Source organism: Aedes albopictus, chromosome 3, assembly GCF_035046485.1.
Source record: "Aedes albopictus strain Foshan chromosome 3, AalbF5, whole genome shotgun sequence".
Lineage (NCBI taxonomy): Eukaryota > Metazoa > Arthropoda > Insecta > Diptera > Culicidae > Aedes > Aedes albopictus.
Window position 1 is genome coordinate 305306058 of NC_085138.1, and position 27113 is coordinate 305333170.

Below are 27113 nucleotides of genomic sequence, written 5' to 3' on the forward strand. Positions count from 1 at the left end.
TAATTGAAAATGTTTGCTTTATCCGTTATTAACAGGTTTATCTATAGCTAGATTGATTACTGAACGATGATTAAATTATATGCCTTGAGAGTGACTTTGAGTATTATTGGCAGTGTTTCTCTCTTTGCCATAAGAGTTTTTTGTCGTCCAAATAGCTTGAAACTTAGTTGTAAACAGTTTGATTGGCAAAAATGTGACGCCAACTTTCAGTTTATCAGACTTTAGATAACACCCCATGACGAACAAAGCTGTCGACAATATACTGAGTTTTGTAGCATTTTATACTAAAGGTACTAGAAAATCGCATATGCGTTAGTGAAAATTAAAGATGTGATATAAAACATGATGAACCAATGTTAAATATTAAACATTATTCCTAAATAATCTAATGAAAATTTACGATGCGCAACATGTGCTTGAAAATGTTTATTTGGCAGCGCTTTCTTGTTTCCTTTATTCCACCATTCCATCAATTATTTCTTTCTCAAGGATTATTGATGAAATCACGAGGATCAAACCAAGTATCAATCCAATATCTTTCACGAGAGATAGATCAAGCCGAGGCTCGAGCAGAGAGAAAATCTCCCGGCAGTATGAGAGAAGTTAATGCACAAAGAGAAAAAAAAAAACTGAATGTGCTGCGCTTAGCTTTGGCGCGCAACGGCGTCGTTTGCATTCTGACTCCTGATTGGCTGCGCGCAACTGCTGGAGCGGAGCAAGTGGAGCTAGGCTCGAAGTGGGCTACGCTCGCTACGCGCTGATGAACCCACATGGAGCTTCACCAGCTTCAGTCACATCGGTCACATCACAATGGTTTTGAATGATCTAGAACAACTCTAAATTGTATGATAAATGCACAGATAAACATACAGCTAAATTTCCATCGACTACACTTTTAACGATCATTTTAAATCTTCATAATAGGACGCAATCAGTGAAGTCCAAGAATGAAAGCAATGAGCTGCAGGTGAGCTGGATTTTTGTATGGTGAGATTATCAATTTTCCATTCCTGCAATGAAATGGTGCGAACAGCGTGAGGGTATCAGGGTATCATGACTTCTTGATTGTTTGAGCAAAAGTTTGGGTATCTGTGTTGTTCTATTATTTATTTCTCGCAACTTCAACAACACACGTGTGCAGCATAGTTGTCCCATGTTACTTTTTTGTCGATTTTGACTATTTTTTCATCAAACGGTCTATTTTTACGTATACTTTCAGACACCACTCTCGGTTAGTATACTTTGACTAGCTTATGCTAATTCTACACACGTCCGCATGCCGACAAAGGGTTCGAATTTGGTTTTGGGAAAAGATCGATTATAAGGCAATCATTGTGTTCTAAATAGACGAAAAAATGAAAAAAGCTGATAACCAGGCCGCGTACCGCGTTGGGATATAATGCCATGAATAGAAAAAAAACACCATTCATGGCTAGAGTGAAAGGATGAACATTAATTAACATAAAATAATTGAACTTCACACCAATAAACCTATACAGGGGATAGACAAAATGATCGGGACAGGCAAAATTTTCACTTTTCAAAAAATGTTCAATTGGCTGTAACTTTTCGAAAAGTGCATCAAATATTCACAAATTTTTACTGTAAGTTCTTCAACTAGTTGTGTATCAGTGGACAAAATTTGGAAAAGATCGAACAATTCTTCACGAAATTATAAATATTTTTGAAAATGGTAAAATTATCCGATAGCCAACTTTGAGCTGTTATATCTCCGGATTCAATGAACCGAATGTAATGTAATTTTGACCATTTATGACTTATATAATGATCTATGAAAAACCATTGACTTAACTTAATATTCTTAACACGGAAGAAAATTATAACGATTAGATTATTTTTCTAATAAAACACCAAATTATTCAAAACATCAACATCGTTTCAAAATTCAAGATGCAAATTATAGTTCATTTAGTTTCCCTCTAATTGACTGATATATAAATGCGTTTTGAAGGAAAGTTACAACATAGCCGTCAATAAATTGAAAAAGTAATGGGATGCATATTAAAAACAGACCAATTTACTAAAAAATCGTGAAAAAAATAAAATCGCAATAACTTTCTCGCTTGTTAAAAATTTCAAGTTAAGTCAAATGTTTTTCAGAGTTCATTATATAAGTCATGAATGTTCAAAATTTCATTGCAATCGATTCATTGAATCCGGAGGTATAACAGCTCAAAGTTGGCTATCGGATAATTATATCTTTTTCAAAAACCTTTATAACTTCGTGAAGAATTGTCCGATCTTTTCTAAATTCTGTCCACTGTTACACATTTAGTTGAAGAACTTACATTAAAAATTTGAGAATATTCGATGCACTTTTCGAAAAGTTACAGCTGGTTGAACATTTTTTGGAAAGTGAAAATTTTGCCTGTCCCGATCATTTTGTCTATCCCCTGTATTTACATAGATAAAATACCCGGAATTTAGTGAAAAGCACGTAAGCATTCCAGCCTAGGGCTGAAAATCTCTATAATAAAGTAATAATAATAATAACACGTAAGCATTGCCGATTTTCAACCCCCTCATCCCCCCTCCTATGTCACACTTTTTGTATGAGATCACCAAAAATCTTCGTTGGCTCGTCACACTTTGCTGACACCCCTCCCCCCTCAGAGCGTGACGTAATGTCCATTTTGCTCAGTCCATGGCTGTGTGTCTCAAGTTCCGCATTCTACGAAGGGTCCGCAGATCGTCCACCGATCGACCCACCTAGTGGTAATGGTTGTATACCTAGATGAAAAATGGGCTGCAAAACGGTAAGTCGATAAGGAGAGCGTCTAATACCCCGGACAGACATGTGATACGAGTGTGATTCCTGTACAACGGTACGTAGTGTCAAGAAAATTTTAACAAGACTGACTTGAACTGAGAGAATTTTCAGTATGGCACTCATTTCAAGCGCAATGGATCACTAAAATAACTAAAACGGCCGCTATGAAATGAACAGATAGCGCCACCGTAGCCTTGTGTGTTTGACGTAACTCGACTGCTGTCACTGTGTTATCGTCCATATACGGTGGCGCTTTTGTTTTGATGCGGTGAGTAGCGGAAAAGTCGGCTTCAATGATCCATTGTACAGTGATTCTTGTATCACATGTGTGTCATAAGTATAACATAGTTCTGGTCCTCACAAGTTCCTACCTCATGCTTCCACGGGTTAAACGATGACAAAGACCGCCAGCCAGTCCTGCAAAATATCAGTCTCAGTGCCTGTTTTTCAGCCGAAAATGAATGACTGCGGCTGTCGTTTCCAGTTCCTCGATGTGAGAACTGACAGAGTTCGAGAGCTCCATTCGTGAGCGACCCAACAAGATCAATTCCCAATCATCCACATTCCACACACTACTCATGCTGAAAGGCCATTCGTCTCAAGCAATGGCTGGTGAGAGTGAGTGCCCTATACGCTACCACGAGTGAAAACACTCAACTACAGAAAATTGAATAGAAATTTAGCCTTGTCAGCTCTCGCTTTCAGCACGCTGCGTGCGAGTGTGAGTACCTATGTCATTTCACTCCCGTGTTGCTGATCGGAAAGCAACATTGACAGGAAAACCAAAACGGAGAAAATGAAAAAAGCAAAATATCGCTATCATAAAGGCCTGTCGAAAAATTGTAGCACTGCCGCCAGCTAAGAGTTGTGTGCTTAGCTGGTAGTGCAGCCTGGGCACTGTTGTCCTTCTGACTTCAGCTAGATTGAGGAGGTACGATCCGAGCGTCTGTTCACCAAGGAGGTGCGGCTCAAACAGCGTCTGTTCTGGCATCCAGCGGCTGAGTAAGAAACGCTGCACCACGCCCAGCTAGATCCAAGGTGGTAGCCCCATCAGCGTGATCGTCCCAGTGTTGGTTGGGACGTTAAACAGAACTGGCACGGTGGCCCTCCGGCGAGACAGGAGTGTTGGCGTAGGCCCAAAAAGCCACCCGTAAAAATCGCCATTGCGAATAACATAGGAGAAAATACGACTCGATACAATCGGCAAAGACCCACGCGACGAAATAAGGACTACGATTGGAAACATGAAATTGCGAGTCACTAGGTTTCGCAGGATGTGACAGAATAATTTACGACGAACTACATTCCCGCAACTTCGACATCGTGGCGTTGCAGAAACTTTGTTGGACTGGACAGAAAGTGTGGAAAAGCGGGCATCGAGCGGCTACCTTCTACCAAAGCTTTGGCACCACCAATGAACTGGGAACATGATTTATAGTGTTGGGTAAGATGCGACAACGTCTGATCTGTAACCTGTGGTTCCAAATGGTTGCTTGCTGGCCTCGCCGCAAGTGTAAATTCCCGTACCCATCAAGCCCACCGTGTATCAACTCACAGCATACCGGTGAGAGGACACTTCTTACCAGTATGAAAAGTGAGTACCGATAAGACCCCAATACCAACACCCGACACTGAGATACTTCATTGGCAGCGGTTTGAGCCCGAACAAAAATAATAAGTTCGGCATACGACTCTCACATGCTCATGAGTGTTGGAAGAGAGGAAGAGTTGCCAAACGAAATATAATCGTAAAACTTCGTTAGAAATCGTCCAACGAATTTAGAGTTAGAGATTACTCGGCAGAATCTGAGAAGATCAGTCTGTCCCATACTACCGAGGGAGTCGTAGTGCGCGTCGGTACTTAAATTAATTCGTGCAACGTTTGTTCAAGCCTTTTTTGAAAAGTGGTGATATTTCTAATTAAGTGTCTTTATTTCTAGGAGTCTAAGTAAAAAACGAAGAAAGTTTAAAGTTATAAAAGTGTTAGTTGGAGGAAATACGTAATTGTTAGTACGGTTAGTTTATAGGGGAAAAGTTAATGTGACCACGTTGTGATAATGTGACTTTCTTTGTTCCATTGTTTAGCAGCAATTTATACAAAAGCCTACCATTGTTTAAATAGCTATCATCAAATAATAGTAAAAACGTCGAGAAAAAGGTAAACACGGTTTATATGGTGCTTAGATAAAACTAGTAAAGTGACGTCATAGTGATAGGTACTAAAACTGGGGTTAGGTCCAGTCTACGGGCCTTTTTCTCTTTTCCCGTCCACGCTCCGAGGAGCAACAGGGTGGATATCTCCTTCGCAGGTCACGCAGGGCCACTTTCCCGCCAGCGCACTGGTTCGCCATACCAATTGGCTCCCGTTACGTCAAGAAGGAAGGACAGACTTCAGAAAGTGCGCTCGCTCCGGCCATTTTGGACCACCTCACGCCGTGCCCTTTACGTTCTCTCACGCGGCCGGCCATTGTCCTCCGGCCATTGTTGGAGCCTCGTGTCTGCAGATCATCTAGTGCGTACCCATACGTACAGGAGTTCCCAACGGACGTCTAGTGGGTCGCGCATGTGAATGCCCTTTCCCGACCCCCACGGTGTGACATTCCCTTGTCCCGTGCAACCCGGCGGCCATACGCCCTGCCGAATACTATCGCTGGGTAACGGTGTGACAAACCTGTCCCGTGCCCCGGCGGATCATCCTTTCGGACTCGCAGCCACGTTTTGGATCGGCTAGCTGGATACCGAGCTGGTTCAACCGGCGATCCCCACTGCTTCCGGCCAGAAAGTCACCGAACTGGCAACCCTGCCGGCTGCTATCGCTGGTCCCCCAGATGACTCCAGCCCCCCCCGTCGCTCGTCGCTCGTCGCTCGTTGGCCAACAGAATGTAAAACCGCAAGTACCTATAAACCATTGTGACGTCACTATTAGAAATGCCATGCATGGCGAATAAATTAGCATGATGTAAAATGAGAGATTGTATAGAGCGACAGTTATTTAGAAGGCAAGCCATTTATTAGAATTTTCACCACTATTCTCTTGTTTTGTGCGTAACCGGACTCGCAAAGGAGTCTTCAAGCCTCGCCCACTGTGGTTTGGCGTAGAATTTTCTTCTCGGGTAGCCTTTGAGCACCTTTTCGTGGACACTGTTTGTCGGCTTTTCCACCTTGTCAACACCGCTGGGCACGTGTCGCGCAACACACGTGGATGTGTATGCTCCTGCTGAAGGTGAGTTCTCAGGCAGTGTATTAGTATTGCGACCTTAGGGTAATCGACCCTGTAATTGTCTCTCTATCCTAGCTTGCGTGGGTTAGCGGGTAACAGATCGGGTGGCAGCCGATCAACGCAAGGATGTGCATGTTGAGAGTTAAGGGCCGTTTCTTCAACTTCAGCATCATTTACGTCCACTGCCCACATGAAGGGAGACCCGATGACGAGAAAGAATCGTTATACGAGCAGTTAGAGCAAACATGCGATGGTTGCTCGCCGCGTGACGTGAAAATCGTTGTCGGCGACATGAACGCGCAGGTAGGAAGGGAGGAAATGTACAGACCAGTAATCGGGCGAAACAGCCTGCACGCCATATCGAATGATAACGGCCAGCGATGCGTAAACTTTGCAGCCTCTCGTGGTATGGTAGTCCGAAGCACCTTCTTCCCCCGCAAAGATATCCACAAAGCCACCTGGAGATCACCCGACCATCAAACAGAAAACCAAATCGACCACGTTCTAGTCGACGGTAAATTCTTCTCGGATATAACCAATGTCCGCACATACCGCAGAGCGAATATAGATTCGGATCACTACTTAGTAGCTGTATGCATGCACTTAAAACTATCGACAGTTATCACCACGCGTCGAAATCGAACGCCGCGACTCAACATCGAGCAACTTCGTAACGTAGAAGTGGCTCAAGACTACGCGCAGCAGTTAGCAGTGGCCCTACCAACGGAAGAGCAGCTACACTTGAAGCTGGCTGGAGGGACATCCGATCCGCCATAGGTAGTACCTCGGCTACAGCACTAGGCTTCGCGACTCCGAATCACAGAAACGATTGGCACGATGGCGAATGTGAACAGTTGAAAAACGAGAAGAATGCAGCATGGGCGAGAATGCTGCAACACCGTACGAGAGCGAACGAGGCACGTTACAGACAGGCGCGGAACAGGCAGAACTCAGTCTTCCGGATGAAGAAGCGCCAGCAGGAAGAACGAGATCGCGAAGCGATGGAAGAGCTGTACCACGCTAAGGACACACGAAAGTTCTACGAGAAGCTGAACCGCTCGCGCAGAGGTTTCGTGCCACAAGCCGACATGTGCCGACATAATTACGGGAATATTCTCACGAGCGAGCATGAGGTGGTCGACAGGTGGCGGCAGCATTACGATGATCACCTCAATGGCGACGTTGCAAGTACCGAAGGTGGCGTGGTAACAGGTCTAGGAGTATGCGCACAGGACGAAAGACTTCCGGCCCCTGACCTCCAAGAGATTGAGGAGGAGGTTGGCCGGTTGAAAAACAACAAAGCCGCTGGAGCAGATCAACTACCAAGAGAGCTTCTGAAATACGGTGGAGAAGCAAAGGGCCCATATAGCCGAGGCGGTAAACGCACGGGTATTCAGCATGACCATGCTGAGGGTGACAGGTTCGATTCCCGGTCGGTCCAGGATCTTTTCGTAAAGGAAATTTCCTTGACTTCTCTGGGCATAGAGTATCTTCGTGCCTGCCACACGATATACACATGCAAAATGGTCATTGGCAGAGGAAGCTCTCAGTTAATAACTGTGGAAGTGCTCATAGAACACTAAGCTGAGAAGCAGGCTTTGTCCCAGTGAGGACGTTACGCCAAGAAGAGGAAGAGGAGGAAGCACTGGTGAGAGCACTACACTGGTTCATTACCAAGATTTGGAAGCAGGAAGTAAAACCGGAGGAATGGATGGAAGGTATCGTGTGTCCCATCTACAAAAGAGCGACAAGTTGGATTGCGGAAACTATCACGCGATCACACTACTGAGCGCTGCCTACAAGATACTCTTTCAAATTTTATGCCGCCGTCTATCATCGATTGCAAGAGAGTTCGTGGGGCAATATCAGGCTGGATTTATGGGTGAACGCGCTACAACGGACCAGATGTTCGCCATCCGCCAGGTGTTGCAGAAGTGCCGCGAATACAACGTGGCCCACACATCACTTGTTCATCGATTTCAAATCGGCATATGATACAATCGATCGAGGACAGCTATGGCAGATTATGCACAAATACGGATTCCCGGATAAACTGATACGATTGATCAAGGCGACGATGGATCGAGTGATGTGCGTAGTTCGAGTATCAGGGACACACTCGAGTCCCTTCGAATCCCGCAGAGGGTTACGGAAAGGTGATGGTCTTTCGTGCTTGCTGTTCAACATTGCGTTAGAGGGTGTAATAAGGAGAGCGGGGATTAACACGAGTAGTACGATTTTCACGAAGTCCGTTCAGCTGCTTGGTTTCGCTGATCATATTGATATTATTGCTCGTAAATTTGAGATGATGGCGGAAACGTACATCCGTCTAAAGAGTGAAGCCAGGCGAATCGGATTAGTCATTAATGTGTCGAAGACAAAGTACATGATGGCAAAGGGCTCCAGGGAGGAATCACCGCGCCCGCCATCCCGAATTTATATCGACGGTGATGAAATCGAGGCGGTTGAAGAATTCGTGTACCGTAAACCGGGGTCTAATTGATTTCCGGGTCGAAATTGATCAGACGTTTTTCTATTGGATAAAACATACTTTAAATAATTCCCTTTCAAGTATCATGCTGTTCGAATCTGATACTAAACGATATTTTCCAGGAAACTATTTCAAGTATGCTTTATCTTTATCAGAAAAACTTCTGATCAATTTCGACCTGGAGATCAATTTGACTCCGGTTTACGGTACTTGGGCTCACAACGACAACGACACCAGCAGAGAGCCTGATCGGTAAGGTAAGTAACCTAGATGAAATAAAGGAGAGGCATTGGAGCTAGTAGTGACATCATCTCAGTGCCTGGGATTGGACAAAAAGCGTCGTCTGTTTTAATTTGGCGTTATGCTGGCGGTGGTGGCCAACCGCGCGAGTTACGAAAGGTTAATTTTCAACAGGTTATGGGCCCAGGGCCCACGGTGGTGGTTCTGGAAACGAGGAAACCCAGATGTGGTACCATCCAAGAGACGATGAGGTATCAAGATGCGATGAAGCCGGGAGCCAATAGTCGTTGAGATACCGAGAGGCGGTAAGGGGACCAACATTTGGTGAGGATCTAGTACCTTGAGGGACCTGCGCTGTGAACTGAAGGAATCGAGGCGATGGGTGCTGGCTTATCAGTGGACGCCGAAGCAGAATGGCGGGACAGCAAATTTAAAACAAATTTTAAGGTTGTGATATTGCAAATTATGATAACTCAGGTTGTTGTCGTTAAAAGGTTAAAACATCAAAAATGATAGCAGAAAAATGTTCCCGTAACTGCAAGTTGAAATTAATTCCTGCTATCAATGATAACAATTTGATAACTGTTTTTTGCTATCAGTCAGAAAAAATAAAAAAATCGTTAAATATAGTTTTTTTTTTCAATTGATATGAGCTCCTAAATACCATAAAATAATTACACTAATGGTATATTCTTGGAGTTATTTATTATACAAGGTTGCCTAGAAGTTTTAAAATAATCTAAAAACTTATTTTTTATAATACATAGTTTGAAGTGACAGCAAAATGAAATCCAAATTTGAAATCAAATTTAGTCAAGACAAACAGATATCAAAATGTGATATCAATTTACTGCTGATTACAAATCGAGTTTTCAATTTGCTATCATGTTGTTGTTAGACTCTGCTCGGGATATCAGTTATGATATGAAATCATTTACCAGTAACAGATACACTGACTCTTCCAAGGCTCCCTTCTACGAAAACGCCAAGGAGAGCTAGAAGAAGAAGATGTTTACAATAGTTGTTCCGCCCTTTTCACATGTTGGTCTACAATTCTTAAGAAAGAAATTACTACAATAAGTTCTCCAATGATTCTGTCGGAACTAGATACTTTTCCAATAAATTACTTCAGAATTCCGCCAGAGGGAGAGTATTTCTTCTAGAATTTCTTCAAACATTCCTTTATGGTTTCTTTCATGAGATCCTCCAAATATTCCTTTTATTATTTATCCTCGGAAGTCAAGTATTTCTCCAAATATTCTTCAAAGATTTTTTAATTATTCCCTCACATAACTCCTGCTGAGATTTCTCCAAAGATTTATCTTGGTATTACCTCAAGCATTAATCGCCCATCTTGGCATTCTTTTGAAGATGTCCTAAAAAATAAATTAAAATAACCAAGAAATCATTTTTTTTTTCGAAATTCTTCCAAGATAATCTATAGGAATCCGTTCGAAAAATCTTTCTAGAATTCCTTCAAAGAACTCTTTAAAATACATCTACTCTAGGAGTTTCACAAAAGATTGCTTTAGGTTTTTTTTTGCTAGCGTTCCTCTAGGGACTTTTTTTTAAATTCTATTGCATTTTTTATAGATGAATAAATTTTCGAAAAAAATGTGTTGATAAAATTATCGTATTTTTATGATATTTTTTATCAGGGATTACTTACCCGTATTATTACCAATCCTTACAATTCTGAATACATAAGCGGAAATGTCGACCCAAGACATTAAGGGTTTCTATCTATATATATAAAAATGAATTTCTGTCTGTCTGTCTGTCTGTCTGTCTGACCGCTATGGATTCGAAAACTACTGGACTGATCGGTGTGAAATTTTGTATGTGGGTATTTTTGGGGCCGGGGAAGGTTCTTAGCTTGGTGCGGGACCTCTCCGGTCGCTGGAACGGGGGGCTCCCATACAGATGACTTTGCGGGGGACGTCCCTGTGAAGCTGTACGTCAAAAAACACAGTAGGCAGGCAGTACGACGTTTGCCGGGACAGCTAGTCATAAATAAAAAAATCCTTATATTTTGTTATATTGTATTCATAGTTATACGTACAGTAAACTTAATAATTTTTGTAATTAGTTTTCGATGAATATTCGGCTTCAAACTGATACATCTGGACATTTCATAGTTATTTTAATCAGTAGAAACAAATAATGTAATATCTGATACCTCATTATTGATAAACATGATTTTTTCTTTTAATTTGCAGATTTTAGACAATTTTAATTTATTCCTTTCAGTAAACTCAACACGGACTGAAGTAATCCGAAATGAATGTACTAATATCAAACATTTTCATTTCTATTGAACAATTATTGAACTCTCTTTGAACTACATATTACATTAACTTGTTTCTACCATCGTGGCATCGCGCCATTATTGCCATTGAGCTTCTTTGAATTCAAACTTGTGCACGGTTTCTGTTGGCGCCAAAACTCCTGCCTGTTGTTCAAGAAATTGATAGCATCTTTTGCAAATTCCGAAACGCCTTCGGTGTTGGTATCTGCTTTCTTGAGATCCGGATGCTTCAGCAAGTTCTCCAGATATTCTTTGTCCACGTACAGATCGCCCAGCAGACGGCGGGCTGCCCGCTTATCCAGCTCCTCCCTAGTCAGCGGAGGCTTCTTGGCCGATTTTGGCTTATCCACTTTGGGTGCTTTCTTCTGGGGTGGCTGATTCTTGGCATTGCTGCCGATGGTGTTTTCGATTGCTTCCTGTGTCTTTTGAACACCTGAAATGTTTAGGGAAATATTGCAGTAATGAAGCTCTATGCATGCAAGAAAGCAGCGATATAATTACCCAAACGAAAACTGGCAAGCTCTGGTCTCAATCTCAAACCACGATGGAAAAACATGAGACTGTGTTCAAACTGTCCCAAGTAGTATAGTGCTTCAGCTTTCTGATAAATTGCTCTAATATTTGTTTTGTCTAGCAACAGTGCAGTCTCGGCATCCTGGAATTAAATTACATTATCAACATATTTCTAAGTTTCTTTTTGATACGTTTTTCATTTTAATATTAGCTTATTATTTAATAGAATTAAAGATTCTAACATTTACCGCCTATTTTTGACACCCTATTATTACCTGCAAAGCCTTAGCTGGCTCGCCTAACTGCAGATAGCATTTACTCCTGGCCACCAATGCACTCTGATCATTGGTGTTCATTTCCAGAGCCTAGATAAGAAAAAGTTCTCGTTACAAAAGTTTAACTTAAGATACTAATACTAGAATAGACATTTATTTCTGAACTATAATTGTGCAAACTACAGTGCCTTGGATATAAAATGAACAGCGTTGTCCAGGTTACGGTTTTTGATCTCACGCATTCCTAGGGCCAGAATGGCTCCCGGATCGGCTTCCTCCGGAAGTTGTAGCTGCTCATGGCGCTCCTGACGACGTTTATTAAGCAGGTTTTGCTTGATGTCAAAGTTACCTGAATAGAATGTTATACGGAGGATGAGTATTACAATCAAACAGGGCAGATAATTCCCAGATAACCATGGAGACCACACTACAGAAATTAGTTTCATATATGAATCTTAACGCTCAATAACAACAACACTATAAACATGAAGCATCTCATGGTTCATCGATTATCTGGGTCGTTAATCGTTAGTTACCTATGCTAACTGCAGCAGCTCGATCTTTGTCAGTGTACACCTCATCAAAGTAACGTCGTTTTTTCATGTCGATCGGCTCATTGAAAAGATCCCTACAATATAATCGAAAAGTTAAAATGCATACCAAAATTGGCTCCATTGTCGTTGGTTCTAATTTCAACAGAATTCCTAGAACACCATGTTATTCTTTTGCTTATCCATCGTAAATTTCTTTGCTTTATTCCAACTTTACAAAATAAATTTGGATTAAATATGAGATGCTTACAAATGTTCCCATCTTTATAAAAATTTGCACACAGAACACAATCAGGGTTTCTATCCAACAGTTTTGCAACATGGCTCGGATACCGCGTCCTTCCGACTTTGTCTACCTTCAGCTTGCTGAATTTGCCGCGAGCTCGTAGTTCATAATTTCAGAAATTTCAACGAGAATTTATTCTGAAGTTCAGAAACTCACTATTTTAGAATATTTATTTATATTTATCCGATCAGTCATAAGGCTGAAAAGACATTCCGCCGAAGGGACATTGAAAGGTCATCACGTTACGTCTGTTTGTCTGGTGAATGATGCTATTTGACAAATTGAGAGACGAATTTATGAAAAAGATCGCGTTCTGGTGGGATTCGAACCCACAACTCCGTATTCGCTGAACTGGCGCTTTAATCAAGATCACAAATGGTAAGTATAGGGTTTAACGACTGGAAACATTGATGGAAAGGGGGATGGCTTTCTCAGTCTTCAAATCAAGAACGATTTTTATCTACATTCCCGACGTTTCGGCCTAGGGATTTAGCCTTTTTCAAGGTAGACACTACGACCCTTGAAAAAGGCGAAATCCTTAGGTCGAAACGTCGGGAATGTAGAAAAAATCGTTCTTGATTCGAAGACTAAGAAAGTCATTCCCCTTTCCATCAAATGGTAAGTTTCTTGTTTCACCGATACTCCGTCGACACTCAACTGATTTTGAAGGAATTTTTGTCGTATTTAATCATTTCAAAACTAAAAAAATATTAACTATCATAATCATCATCAATATTAATTTCTATTCCCGATCAGCCTAGATAGCCGTGTAGTGGCGGTAGCAGTTCCCTGAACTGACTAAGAATGTCACGATGCTGGGTCATTAGGCCGAAGGTCATTAGGCCGAAGGCCATTAGGCCGAAGGTCATTAGGCCGAATGGTCATTAGGCCGAATGGTCACTAGGCCGAATGGTCATTAGGCCGAATGGTCATTAGGCCGAATAGTCATCAGGACGAATTGAAAATCAGCCGTTATGGGCCTGTAAAGAGATCTGTTGTTTTTACTTTTTCCAAAAATTTTTTGCCGAAAACTACTTCAACAATGAAACTAGAAAGAATAGCCTATGTTTTAAAGAAGGAAAAATTTATGAATTGAATATCAGCAGTTTCTGCGCCAAAAACTATTTTAGCAATGATACTAGAAAGAACAGCCTATGTTTAAAAGAAGGAAAAATTCATGGGTAAAATATCAGTAGATTCAGCATCAATAAAGTATCTTCGTGCCTGTCACACGATATACACATGCAAAATGGTCATTTGCCGAGGAAGCTCTCAGTTAATAACTGTGGAAGTGTTCATAGAACACTAAGCTGAGAAGCAGGCTTTGTCTCAGTGGGGACGTAACGGCAAGAAGAAGACCCAATGATCATTCGGCCTGATGACCATTCGGCCTAATGACCATTCGGCCTAATGACCTTCGGCCTAATGACCTTCGGCCTAATGACCTTCGGCCGAATGGCCTGACACCGAATGACACTACGGATTACGAAAGGTGCTTGCGATAAGGGACGAATGACCTTCGGGTTAAAGTCCCTCGAACCCAACAAAAGAAAAAGATTACGGATTACACTACGGATCCGATGGTAGTGTAGAATTAGCATTTAAGTTAAAATAAACATTAATAAAAAAAATGATCCGGTGGTAAAAGTCCACCAAACAAGCGACTTCTAATTCATGGTGTCAAGCGTACCGTGCTTAGGAATGAATGGTTAGGGGTCTAATAAAAACTTAACCGTGCACGGAGCCTGTGGAGTACCAGGGCGTCATCCACAGTATTTTGCCCTTACTGTGTTAAACGGAGCAATGACGCAGTGGACCTTATTTGTCTCCGGGATAATCGGCTACTTTTCTTACGTCTCAATTCCGAGGCTTAATAAAAGTGGGTAAATGCAATTTTCCATGACACGAATTAAGTTCGTACAGGTAAACCTTCATCACGCAAAAGGTGCTTCTGCTGTGTTGTGTCGAAGGTATAAAGAAGAAGGACTGGAAGTGGCGCTTATTCAAGAGCCATGGTCCAATAAACGAAAGAGTTTTGGGATTCTGACACAAAATAGTAAACTATTTTATGATGAGCAACAAGATTCTCCCAGAACCGCAGTCTTAGTACGCAAAACGTTAAAATGCTATCCTATTACAGAGTTTATCAGAAAGGACATTGTTGCGGTCATGGTAAAGGTACCAACCACTAGGGGTAAAACTGAGATCGCTGAGGCTTCAGCTTACTTTCCTGGTGATGTTTCTGAGGTACCTCTTCCTGAGATCGCATCATTTGTTCAACTCTGTAAAGAAAACAACAAATCGTTTATCATTGGCTGTGACGCCAATGCGCATCACACGGTTTGGGGTAGTAGGGATATTAACCAGTGACGACAATTGTCAAAATACGGTCGTCTGCACCGACGCCCAGCGGCGCCAGCGTCGTTGATTTGTTTTTGTTTTGATAGTCGTCTTGACAACCCGAGCGGCATTCTCAGAAATGTATGCTTTCGAAATTCTTTTGACCGCTGTCTGCTGAACTTCAATCACCTACTGATACTCAAAGTCAGTATTTTCAATTTCAACTGATTATTTTTAATTAAGCACGATGCAGAAGCAAAAAATGCAGTTGTTTTGCATCACTCACCAAAAGTAACTATAATGCATTGAATGGAGGTAACATATCGGTATTTGTATGCCTAAACCATAATAAATCAATTTCAATTCATATTCGAATTCATCGAGCTGAAGTTCAGCTGAACTGAACTTCAATTACAGTGGATGACACCACAAGACGCCGCTTTCATTGTCTCGTCTCTCTTTGTCATGTTCATTCTCGGCCTCGTGTCTATGGGTAACTGTGTTTGTTTATTTGTGCTCGTTTTCACACAAATTGAACATCATTGTGCTGAATTTTTTCGACACTGATATTAACAGTGGTGAGTCACTATTAGAGTAACTGTCTTCCAAAATGGACCAGTTTTACTTGGCAGTATCTGAAATGGAATATGACATCATCGTTTTAACGGAGACGTGGCTAAACGACGAGCATCTATCCACCAATTATTCAGAAGCAACTATGCGGTATACAAGGATGATCGAAATTTTTCCGTCACAGGAATATCGAGAGGAGGTGGAGTATTGATTGCTACAGCTAATCATCTCTCTTCAAGTCAAGTCTACGTGCGAACCACTGTCGAATTGGACCAAGTCTACGTCCAAATAGGTTTGAGTGGAGTCAATGTCTACATCGGTGTCGTATATTTCAGTCCTGATCAGGTCACGGTTAAATCTACAATTGAAGATCATCTTGATTCTGTTAGGGCCATTTCTGACCGCTTATCACCAGCTGATATCATCCTGATGTTTGGGGATTGAAATCAACCGAATTTAGTCGGAAATACCGCTCCTTCAGGGTTTGCCTTCCCCGATCCTGTTGTATCGGGTTTCCATGTTACCTGCTCTGCTCTCTTAGATGACATGTCCCTTCTGGATCTCAAGCAGCTAAATGTGATCAAGAATTCTATTGGCCGTACTCTGGATCTTGTATTCGCGAGTGGTGACAGACATGAGTCTTGTGAAATACTTCCGGTTTCGGATCCGTTGGTAAATCCTGACGCATTTCATCCCCCGATGTTTTCTCTCCTGGACTGCTCGCCGCCTGTACGATTTGAGGACATAGACGACACAGGGCAATTCAATTTTCGTAAGGCAAATTTTCATGCGCTAAGATTAGCTCTTAGACATGTGGATTGGTCTCATCTTGAAGCTACTGATGACGTCAACGTAGCAGTTGCTAGATTCAACAGTACGCTCACCGTTATCTTCCAGGATTACGTACCTGTCTTTCGACCTCGTTGTCACCCACCATGGTCAACTGGTCAACTACGGCATTTGAAACGAAGGCGCGTACAACAGAAATGTTTACACGAAGCAAGTATTTATGCTAGCTACAAACAAGTATAAGACTCCCAATTGTAAGCTTTACAATACAAGCACAATCCTCGACAATTTTGGTCCTTTGTGAATAAGAAGCGCAAGCAAAGCGGGCTTCCCTGTAGCATGTTTCGGGGATCACAAACTGCAAACAGCTCAAAAGAATGTTTGTAGCCTTTTTGCGAAACACTTTGGTAGTGTGTTTCAACAACAGTCCGATGATGAAGAATAGGATACTGCAAGATGACGTCACGAAGCTATGCACTGACAGTTCACAGAGCTTGTTTACATGGACTTAGTTTCTGGCCAAGATCCGGCAAAATTGCTTTTCGATAGAACTTCGGTATAATGAGAGCTGGACGATTGGTTTTGTACTAGTATAGCTGAATATACTCGACATTTACCTATCACAATGATATCGGAACGGAAAACGAGATTTAAATTTTTCGCCGGTCGTTCAAATTCTAACACCTTGTAAACAAGCTCGCTGAACTGTCAAACAAAGTGAGGTTAGACCGGTGCTTGCAGTACTCTATTGACTCGAGCTGCACTTGATGATGCCCCTAGTGATGTAGTTGCCTTGTCCTTTACTGGCTTTGACGAAGATAATATGCTTTATGCGATCAACAAACTGAAATCATCAACTGCCGCTGGTCCAGATGGAATTCCACCAATCATTCTTAAGAGATGTGCAAGTTCACTGTGGCATCCTTTACTAATCATTAAATGATTTAAATTTTGTACTAAATCCATAGCGCTGGGAAAATTCCCAGAAAGCTGGAAGCTGGAAGTCATTTTCCCTGCTTTCAAGATGGGTGATAAGCGGCACATTCAGAACTACAGAGGGGTAACATCGTTATGTACTGGATCTAAACTATTGGAAACTTTAGTGAGCCGCGTACTCTTTTTTGCCATGAAGAATTATGTTGCGCAGGACAAACATGGTTTCTTTACTGGACGGTCGATTAACACCAACTTGGTCGAATTCACATCGTTCGCTTTAAAGGAAATGGAAGCAGGAGGACAAATCGACACCATATACAGGGTGTTAGGTTCCTGAGTGCAAACTTTTTAAAGGGTGATAGAGGACCATAAATGGTGCAAAAAATTGTTCTACGCATATGGTCAAATCTCAACCGTTACGTAGTTATTGAACTCCCCATGTTTTTGACTCTTATTGCCTTAACTGGCTATAACTTTAAAACGGTCAAACTTATCGCACTTTTTAAACCCTTATTCGAGAGATTATTGAATTTTTTATCAAATGGCATCTTTGAACCGATCGGTTTAGTTAAATAACTAAGTTTTCTAGATCAAACAGCCTAAAAGTTGTGTGTTTTAATTTGTTTTTGTCAATTATCTTTGAAAAATGCGTAATAATTTAAAATTCTTTCTTTGGCAAAGTTGTGGCCCCTGTTTTACTCTACAATTTGTTCTTTGACATCAAACTTCTATCTCTTATCGTTTTCTTGCAATTTTGATTTAAACGACGCATTTCAGATCAGAAATTTGCAATCGTCATGGTAAGCACTTTTTTGCGCACTGTGCTGCACATTTAAATCAAAATTGCAAGAAAACGATAAGAGTTAGAAGTTTGGCGTCAAAGAGCAAATTGTAGAGTAAAACAGGGGCCACAACTTTCCCAAAGAAAGAATTTTAATTTATTACGTATGTTTTAAAGATAATGGACATAAACAAATAAAAACACGCTATTTTTAGCTATTTTGCTCTAGAAAACTTAGTTATTTAGCTAAACCAATCGGTTCAAAGATGCCATTTGATAGAAAATTCAATAATCTTTCGAATAAGAGCAAAAAAACTGCGATAAGTTTGACCATTTTAAAGTTATAGCCAGTTAAGGCAATAAGAGTCAAAAACATGGGGAGTCCAATAACTACGTAACGGTTGAGATTTGACCATATGCGTAGAACAATTTTTTTCACCATTTATGGTCCTCTATCACCCTTTAAAAAGTTTGCACTCATGAACCTAACACCCTGTATACCGACTTAAAATCTGCGTTCGATTTGGTGAACCATGATGGCACGTGCCATGGTGGAACTTCAAACTGGATCGCCTTAGAAAATTTTCTCGTAAAATGTTCAATAGAGCGAAACAAACGGGAGATTGGACTCAATGCAGGAAAGCCCTGACTGAATACAACAACGAAATACGAAAATCTAAAGAAAATCTTGGCTGCTGACATGTGAAAACATAAACAGCACTCCTGTAGTTGCAAGACTACAGAAAACGCTTTCAATCATTCAAATGAATTGGGAAACCTAAAGCGCGACGATGGAGCTTTTACCAAAACTCCTCGTGAAACTTTGGATTTAATGATGGAAACCCATTTTCCAGGTTCGATTCTAAGTGTGGATTCCAATGATAATGATACAATATCTCTGGAAGGTGAAGGATGTTCTAGTTTAATCTCTACGGAGTCAAATATGTAGGACAATAAACACCGCCTCAGATTTAGCTGATTTACGCGGCCGCTTAAATGAAAACCGCGAAATAAAAGACCTGACTGTATCATACATTGGATTTATACTGTGCTTGCAAAAAGAGAAATCACCTCTGAGCTGGGAGGTTCTTCTATAACAGTAATGGCAACGAAGGGTTTCCCTCAAGAAGGAGTCCTCTCACCACTAATGTGGTCCTTAGTTGTAGACGATCTTCTAAGAGGCTTGAAGAAAAAGGGTTTCGAAGCTGTGGGCTTTGCAGACGATATAGTCATACTAGTGAGAGGAAAGTATGACGGAACTGTTTAGGAGAGAATGCAAAGGGACCTAAACTACACACATTCATGGTGTATTAAGGAGGGCCTTAGCATCAACTCGTCAAAAGTCGTAATGGTCCCTTTCACTAGGAAAAGGAAGATCAACCTAAGAGCTTTTCGGCTTGGAGGGATACAAATTCATCCCAGTGATTGAGTCAAATTCTTGGGTTTGATTCTGGATTCCAAACTGAACTGGAATGCTCAAATTGAGCCCTGGATCGGTAAGGCAACAAGTGCGCCAAAACTATTGGAAGAAAGTGGGGCTTGAAATCAAAAATAATAATGTGGTTTCAAAGCACTCCATCAAAAGCTTTAGATGCGATTCTCAATCTGCTTCCTTTGCACGAGTACGTGCAATTAGAAGCAGAAAAGGAATTGCTGAGACTTGAACGAGTTGAAAAGTTTATGTCAGGTGATCTTGAAGGTCACCTGAGCATTTCACAATACTTCCAAAATATGCCAGTAATGGAAATGATTAAAGACCAGATGAAACCTGTGGAGAACCATGGTGTTCGAAACAACTCGTGCAGATGGGGAAGTCGGAGGTCCAACTGTTCGTCAAGGATCAATCAAATTCTATACAGATGGCTCAAAAGTTGTAATAAAAACGGGAGCAGGAATTTACGAACCTGGAATACAAATTTCAGTGGCGATGGGACACTATCCTACGGTGTTTCAAGCGGAGATTTTTTGCTATTTTGAAATGCGCAAATATCTGCTTTGAGAGAAAATACAGATATGCAAATATTTGTGTTTTCTCAGATAGTCAAGCTGGGTAAAAGGTTATTTCGGCCAAAATAATTACAAAATGCACCATAGGAATATCAAAATGCACCATAAATAACTAAGCAATGTACCGAGAAAATGCACAGCTTTCTCCATAAATAAATAGAAATGTTCCATAATAAATTAAAAATGTAGCGGTAAACCAAAAAATTTTCTAGTTAAAAATGAAACATTGTATCAATAAAAAATTAAATAAAACACCATAAACAAATAAGTTTGCTCCATAAAAAATAATAAAAATATCCATAAATAATGAACATTTGCTCCATAACTATACCATATTTGCTCCATAAAAAATTAAAATTGCACCATAAATATCATCAAAATGCACCATTAACAAACTATAAATTTTACCTCAAAGAATGCAAAATCTACAAAAATTAATCAAATTCTGCATCATTAGCAGTATTTCAATGGCTAGTAGCACTGGAAATATGTAAATATATAGTAATATGTGAATTTAAAAGGCTATATTCTGCTCCTTCTGCCTTAATTTAAAAAAAATCAAATCTGACTATACATGTCAATGGTTGCTCCTCCGTGATTGATCTGAGCTGGTACCAATTGCACTGGGATCCAAATGAATAAGGGCTGGGACACTCCACTTATTCTAAAAGTGCAATTTAAGCAGCTCATACATTCTTGATCAATAACGGCGCCGGCCACGTCCTTATAGTCAGTTGGGAAGGGAAAGGAATGTTCTAACATTCTAGTGTACTGGTTGTTGCTACTTAAGACCGAGATCACCTCTGCATCCCCACAACCACGGATTATCCACGCACGGATGCGATCCATGGAATAGGGTTATTTTTATAGTGTTCGTGATAGATTGTGTGGTGAATAAGGTGAATAAGGTCAAGCGGCACAGCACGCTTTGGTTGCATAAATCGTAGGCGTTATAGTGAAGACTATGAACATATGAATATACATTAGTTGTATATGTAAAGAAGAGAGAGCGAGAGAAAGTGGATAGAAAGATATAAAGTAGGATGAAAGGAACGGGCCAGGGATTGAACCCATGACCTTCTGCATACGAATCAGAAGCGGTAGCCACTAGACCACCAAGCCCGTTTTCTGCTCCTCCTGATAATCTAAAAAGAATCTAATAAAAAGAACGTCAGTTGTTATCAGGATACTTAGTTTATTTTATAATTATATAAAACATGGATTAATTTTTTGATAATTTTTCCGATCAAATTGAAATCATTAATAAATATAATATATTTACATTACATATTATGTAAACTCCAAGAATATGGTTAACCCTTCTTTCAAAATGCGGATTCTTTTAATACATGCGGCGTAGCCTGTGGATGCGTTGTAACTGTGTCGATTCGGTTCTAGGTAATCCACAAATCCAAGAATTTCCCGGTATAATGCAAACAGAGATGTTATCCCGTGAGCGTTAGCGAGTTCGAACAGGAAGCGATTATCCGGTAAATTGCATTCATAGTGTTTCCATCTTTTAAGTCGTTCTTTCATAGATGCGTGTTTTGGTACATGGTTTCTGTTTATTTTCTTCTTTACTTATTAACATTATCCCATCCACATCCTAAAACTATATGTCGTTGGACACTGCAGCAATGGTACAATAAGATTAAATTTATGTAGCTTTTACATTCTTTGTGGTAAAATTTACAATTTGTTTATGGTGCAATTTGATGATATTTATGGTGCAATTTCAATTTTTTATGGAGCAAATATGGTATAATTATGGAGCAAATATTCATTATTTATGGATATTTTTATTATTTTTTATGGAGCAAACTTATTTGTTTATGGTGTTTTATTTAATTTTTTATTGATACAATGTTTCCTTTTTGACTAAATTTTTTTTTGGTTTACCGCTACATTTTTAATTTATTATGGAACATTTATATTTATTTATGGAGAATGCTGTGCATTTCATCGGTACATTACTTAATTATTTATGGTGCATTTTTGTTTTTCTATGGTGCACTTTCGTTTATCTATGGGTGCATTAAATAGGCTGCCGTCAAGCTGCACAAAAATCATTATGCGCTGACAAATGCACTTCAAAGCTTGTCTGGGAATGCATTCTTTCACTGCGCAGGTTGTGCCATGGGAACTCAGTAAACTTATACTGGGTCCCAGGTCACTGCGGCATTGAAGGGAATGAAATGGCAGACGAGCTTGCTAAAAGTGGTTCCAATTTACAGTTTGCTGCCCCAGAAACATTCTGCGGTATATCAAACTGTACAATAAAAATGGACCTGAAATGCTGGGCTGAGCAGAGGGTGATATCCAATTGGATGGATGTCAAAAATTGCAATCAGTCAAAACGATTTATAACACCAAATGCTTATAACACCAAAAAGCTCTTAGAGCTCAACAAGAGATACAGAAAACATACATACGCTGGCCTAGTAACTGGACACTGCCCGAGCAGGTATCACTTGAAAAATATTGGCCTGATTCAGAGTAATATCTGTCGTTTCTGTAATATGGAACGTGAAACCTCGGAACATCTGCTTGGCAGTTGTGGAGCTTTATACACGCGCAGGCAAAGATTTCTAAATAGTGGTTGCTTGCAACCCAGTGAGATCTGGTGTGCAGAACCTGGGAAGGTCTTGGAGTTTATAAATTCCATAGCACCTGACTGGGAGACGACGCATCGAGGCAGAAGCTGATTACTTGACACATGACAATTAGCTGTCTAGATGCGAATATTAAAACAGGACATGCCACAAAAGTTCAGCTTTTTGGACGCAGTGGCTTAATTTCCCCAACAGGGGAGGAAAAAAACTACCATAAATGCTCTAATCGGTCTGCTCTTATGATAATGAGCTGTTTCGTCAAGGGTTAGGGTTCTACGTTGTGTGGTAGGAGAGGAGGGTTCCAGACGACGACGAAAACAACTACTGTTTCAAACTATTTGGATTTATTTGCCCCCGAGAGGCACGCGCCTGCTCGGGAGTGATCTTCACTTACTATTCTCATTACATTCGAATCGGGTGCGCCTTTTATAGGCGCACAAGTACGGGTGAACAATTGGATAAAATAATCATTTATTGGATTTGCCGCGCGCGCTGCTTTCTGCAGTTTGGCGCGCTTGTGTAGCGGCGCCAAAGCAGAGATGCTGCACGCTGGACGATGATAATAGAGCTATTGCGATGAGGAATAGAACAATTGATAACATTTTGAATGCACGATCTCTGCTCAGCACATGCTTGGGATGGAATCAATCAGCCAGAGATGACGCCGACAACGGGTCGAGATCGAACATGAGCATATGATGCATATTTACCAAACCACACAAAATTTGTGCAACATTGGTTTTACACATTTTTGTGTTGATACCAGAAAATTTACACAGTACCTTTACGTAGCTGTATGGCATGCTCCTCAGTGTATGTTTCAGGTTTACGTCGACTCTCACTCCTGAGTTTCTGATTCACGCTATGGGTGCTATTACACTCTTTGCCCAGACGCCAAATATTTGACCACTTTTGACAGATAAATTTTGGCAGTTTATTTGGCTCTGTTTGTCCCTATTCGTTTTTCGAGAGTGACAAATATTTTTGTTTGCCAGGTACACCTTGGTCAAAATTTAACTGTCAAAAGTGGTCAAATATTTGGCATTGGTCAAAGAGTGTCATACTAGCTTATGTGAATAAAATGGATGTCCATGCATATATCAATATCACAATATATTCAAGGTATACCAATTAGTGCCCTACATGATCTTTTCGGAAACTTCAGTTTTTTTCTGATCTTTGAAGTAAAAGACTTTCTGGATAAAATTGGATTAAACAAATTCGAAAAGTGTTGCACACCTAGTACAACCATTATTTCAATTGATGGTTAGTTGTGCTCGATATAATGTCGAAGAGTAATCAATTTGTAACAAGTTTTTGAAAACCTAAACCCACCTAAATAAACATTTCATTCATATCCCAGAAACGTGAAACGACTGACCATGTGTATTGGATACCTTGTTTTTCATGAATACTCCACTTCGAAAAAATACCACGCCATACCTGTACTTCCGTGTTGCGTTCTTATCGCTGACCTCGGAAAAGTGGTCCGAATATTGTCGCACCAGGTGGGTTTCGATTTTCGGTTGCTGCAACTGATGCGGCGTAGAGCTTGGCTGGTGCGAGCCACCGCCCCCACCGGAACTTCCGCCTGTGGCATGGCTCGACTGTTGAGACTGGTGATGGTGATGCTGATCTTCGCCTTCCTGCAAGCCTACACGTACGAAACTTTGAAGCAATTCGTCGTCCCCTCCAAGGATGGCGACAGCCGTTTTGCTCATCTTTGTAAATTACGTTCGGTTGCTTTATTAACTGCACAATAAATTCACCCCAAAATGACACAGTTCCAGCTAATGGGCAAACCGAGAGAATTCGCAAAAGGACACACGACCAGCACAATGCAACGGAATGTAGAACTAGCGGTGGAAGAATGTTCAAGTATTTTTATTGACTTTCTATCGCGACACCCCGAGCGAGAACTGTTGGAACGGTTACTACACCTTTGGTGATACCGACAGAGTCATGGAAACAAACACTTGATAATCGATTTGTCATAAAGAAGCCCAGAACCCTTAAACTGCATGCCAGCTACTTTAGGGTCGGTGGAATGCCTAACATCGTAGGAAATGCATTCACCTTTGGTGGGATTGACACTTTCTTATGGTATTCAGTAGTAATAAATATTTACAAAAATCATAGGCATTTGATTCATAATTGCTACTCTATGATTGACCTGAATAATCTTAATTGCGCGATACGCAAGGTTTGCATAAGGTTTACTACTGAGGGGCCCAGAATCAAAGGGGTGTAAGTGATCAATTTGGTCAATTATGAGAGCTGAGCATACCATAAAATTCTTCAGATTTCAAGCTTTCAGGAACTTTTTTAAAATTGTTTCTCCGATGATTGGAAAAATTACTATAAATTAGAGAAAATTGGGTTGATTTTAAAACTCCATACATTTTGTATGGGATGAAAAATTGGCCAAAAACTTTAAACCTCGTTCACTTGAAAGTGGGTTTTGTCACTTACACCCCTTCGCTTCTAACCCCCTCTACTCAATGTGCATAATTCTAGAGATCGTTGTTTTAAAAGTCAATAATGATTACCGGTCACGTCTTAACTTATCATAACGGACGGCACTTCTCTGACATTATCGATGTCACGACCTATCGTGGCACCAACATCGACTCCGACCACTACCTAGTGATGGTCAAACTGCGCCCAAAACTCTCCGTCATCAACAATGTACGGTATCGGCGACCGCCATGGTACAATATAGTACTAAAACTACCAGATGTCAACTCAGCATACACACAGAATCTCTAGGCCGCGTTGTCAGACGAGGGCGAGCTCGATGCGGACCCTCTAGAGGACTGCTGGAGTATAGTGAAAGCAGCCATCAGCGATGCAACCGAGAGCACCATCGGGTATACGTGGAACGGAATCGACGGAACGAATTGTTTGACGAAGAGTGCAGAACGGTTTTGAAGGAGAAGAACGCAGCGCGGGTGGTAATGATGCAGCAAGGGACCCGAGAGAACGTGGAATGTTACAAACAGAAGCGGAAACAGCAGACCCGTCTCTTCCGGGAGAAAAAAGCAGCGCCTGGAAGAAGCGGATTGCGGAGAAATGTGCCGTTCCCAAGAAACACGGACGTTCTACCAGAAGCTCAACGCATCCCGCAACGGTTTCCGCGAGCCAAAATATGCAGGAATAAGGACAAAGGCCGCTTGATGGACGGACGTGAGGTGATCGAAAGGTGGAAGCAGCACTTCGATCAACACTTGAACGATCAACCACGGCCACGGAGGAAATGATAACGCCAGTGCAGCGGAGGATGGAAGTGAACCAACACCCACGCTGAGGAAAGTTAAGGATGCCATTCATCAGCTCAAAACCAACAAAGCAGCTGGTATGGATGGTATTGCAGCTGAACTCATCAAGATGAGCCCTGAAAAGTTGACCACCTGTCTGCACCGGTTGATAGTCAGGATCTGGGAAACCGAATAGCTAGCGGAGGAGTGGGATGAAGGGGTAATATGCCCCATTTACAAGAAAGGCGATCATTTGGAATGTAAGAATTTAAGAGCTATCACTATTTTGAATGCTGCCTGCATAGTTCTATTCCAGATTATCTTCCGTCGGGTGTCACCTTAATCGAAAGAGTTCGTGTGAAGTTATCAAGCCGACTTCATTGACGGCCGATCGACAACGGACCAGATCTTCACCGTACGGAAAATCCTCTAGAAATGCCATGAATACCAGGTCCCAACGCACCACATGTTCATCGCCTTCAAAGTGGCATACGACCGTATCGACCTCGAAGAGCTTTGGAGAATCATGAACGAAAACGGCTTTCCTGGGAAGCTGACTAGACTGAAAAAACTTTACACCCGCGTGAAATATGAGGCAGCAAAGGTCGAACTGATGGTGAACGCGTCAAATCAAAGTACATGCTGTCAGACGGGACCGCGAACGACGAGGCAGGCAGTGTTACGATAGACGGGGCACTTTAGAGGTGGTGGAAGACTTCGTCTACCTAGGATCCATATTAACGGCATATAACAACGTTAGTCGTGAAATAGGAAGGCGAATCTTCAGTGGAAATCAGGACTACTATTAAGTCCACATGCACCTGCGGTCGAAACAGATTCATCCTCGCGTCAAATGCACCATGTATAAAACGCTGAAAAAACCGTTGGTTCTCTACAGGAACGAGACCTGGAATATGCTCAAGGAGAACATACAAGCACTTGAAGCATAGGACCATTGTTGCGCATTGTAGCGCACTTTAGATTCAACAAAATTGAACACCATCATGTAACTCAAGCACAAGACAAAGCTCGGCTGATGATAATACCCCCATCAGGTTGTGATTTTATTTATTTATTTATTTATTTATTTATTTATTCCCCCTCATTCATCTGACAACAGTGTCTACATGAATAAAACTTAAA

The 27113-nt window shown here is 41.2% G+C and overlaps 1 protein-coding gene across 2 annotated transcripts in view; it reads right to left on the bottom strand.

Annotated features, from left to right (window-relative positions):
• Positions 1 to 10787: 10787 nt before the first annotated feature.
• Positions 10788 to 27113, bottom strand: part of LOC109413080 (outer dynein arm-docking complex subunit 4) — a 46124-nt gene continuing 29798 nt past the window's right edge. The window contains exons 1-6 of one of the 2 annotated variants that reach the window (XM_029857288.2): positions 24157 to 24725; positions 12375 to 12466; positions 12027 to 12187; positions 11839 to 11928; positions 11552 to 11705; positions 10788 to 11483 (exon numbers count right to left, since the gene is read on the bottom strand). In XM_029857288.2, the coding sequence (XP_029713148.2) occupies positions 11107 to 11483; positions 11552 to 11705; positions 11839 to 11928; positions 12027 to 12187; positions 12375 to 12466; positions 24157 to 24434 (1152 nt within the window). In that variant the 5' untranslated portion in view covers positions 24435 to 24725 and the 3' untranslated portion in view covers positions 10788 to 11106. Of the gene's footprint in view, positions 11484 to 11551; positions 11706 to 11838; positions 11929 to 12026; positions 12188 to 12374; positions 12467 to 24156; positions 24726 to 27113 lie in introns of those variants that run through there. The other variant, XM_029857289.2, reaches the window with a different exon arrangement.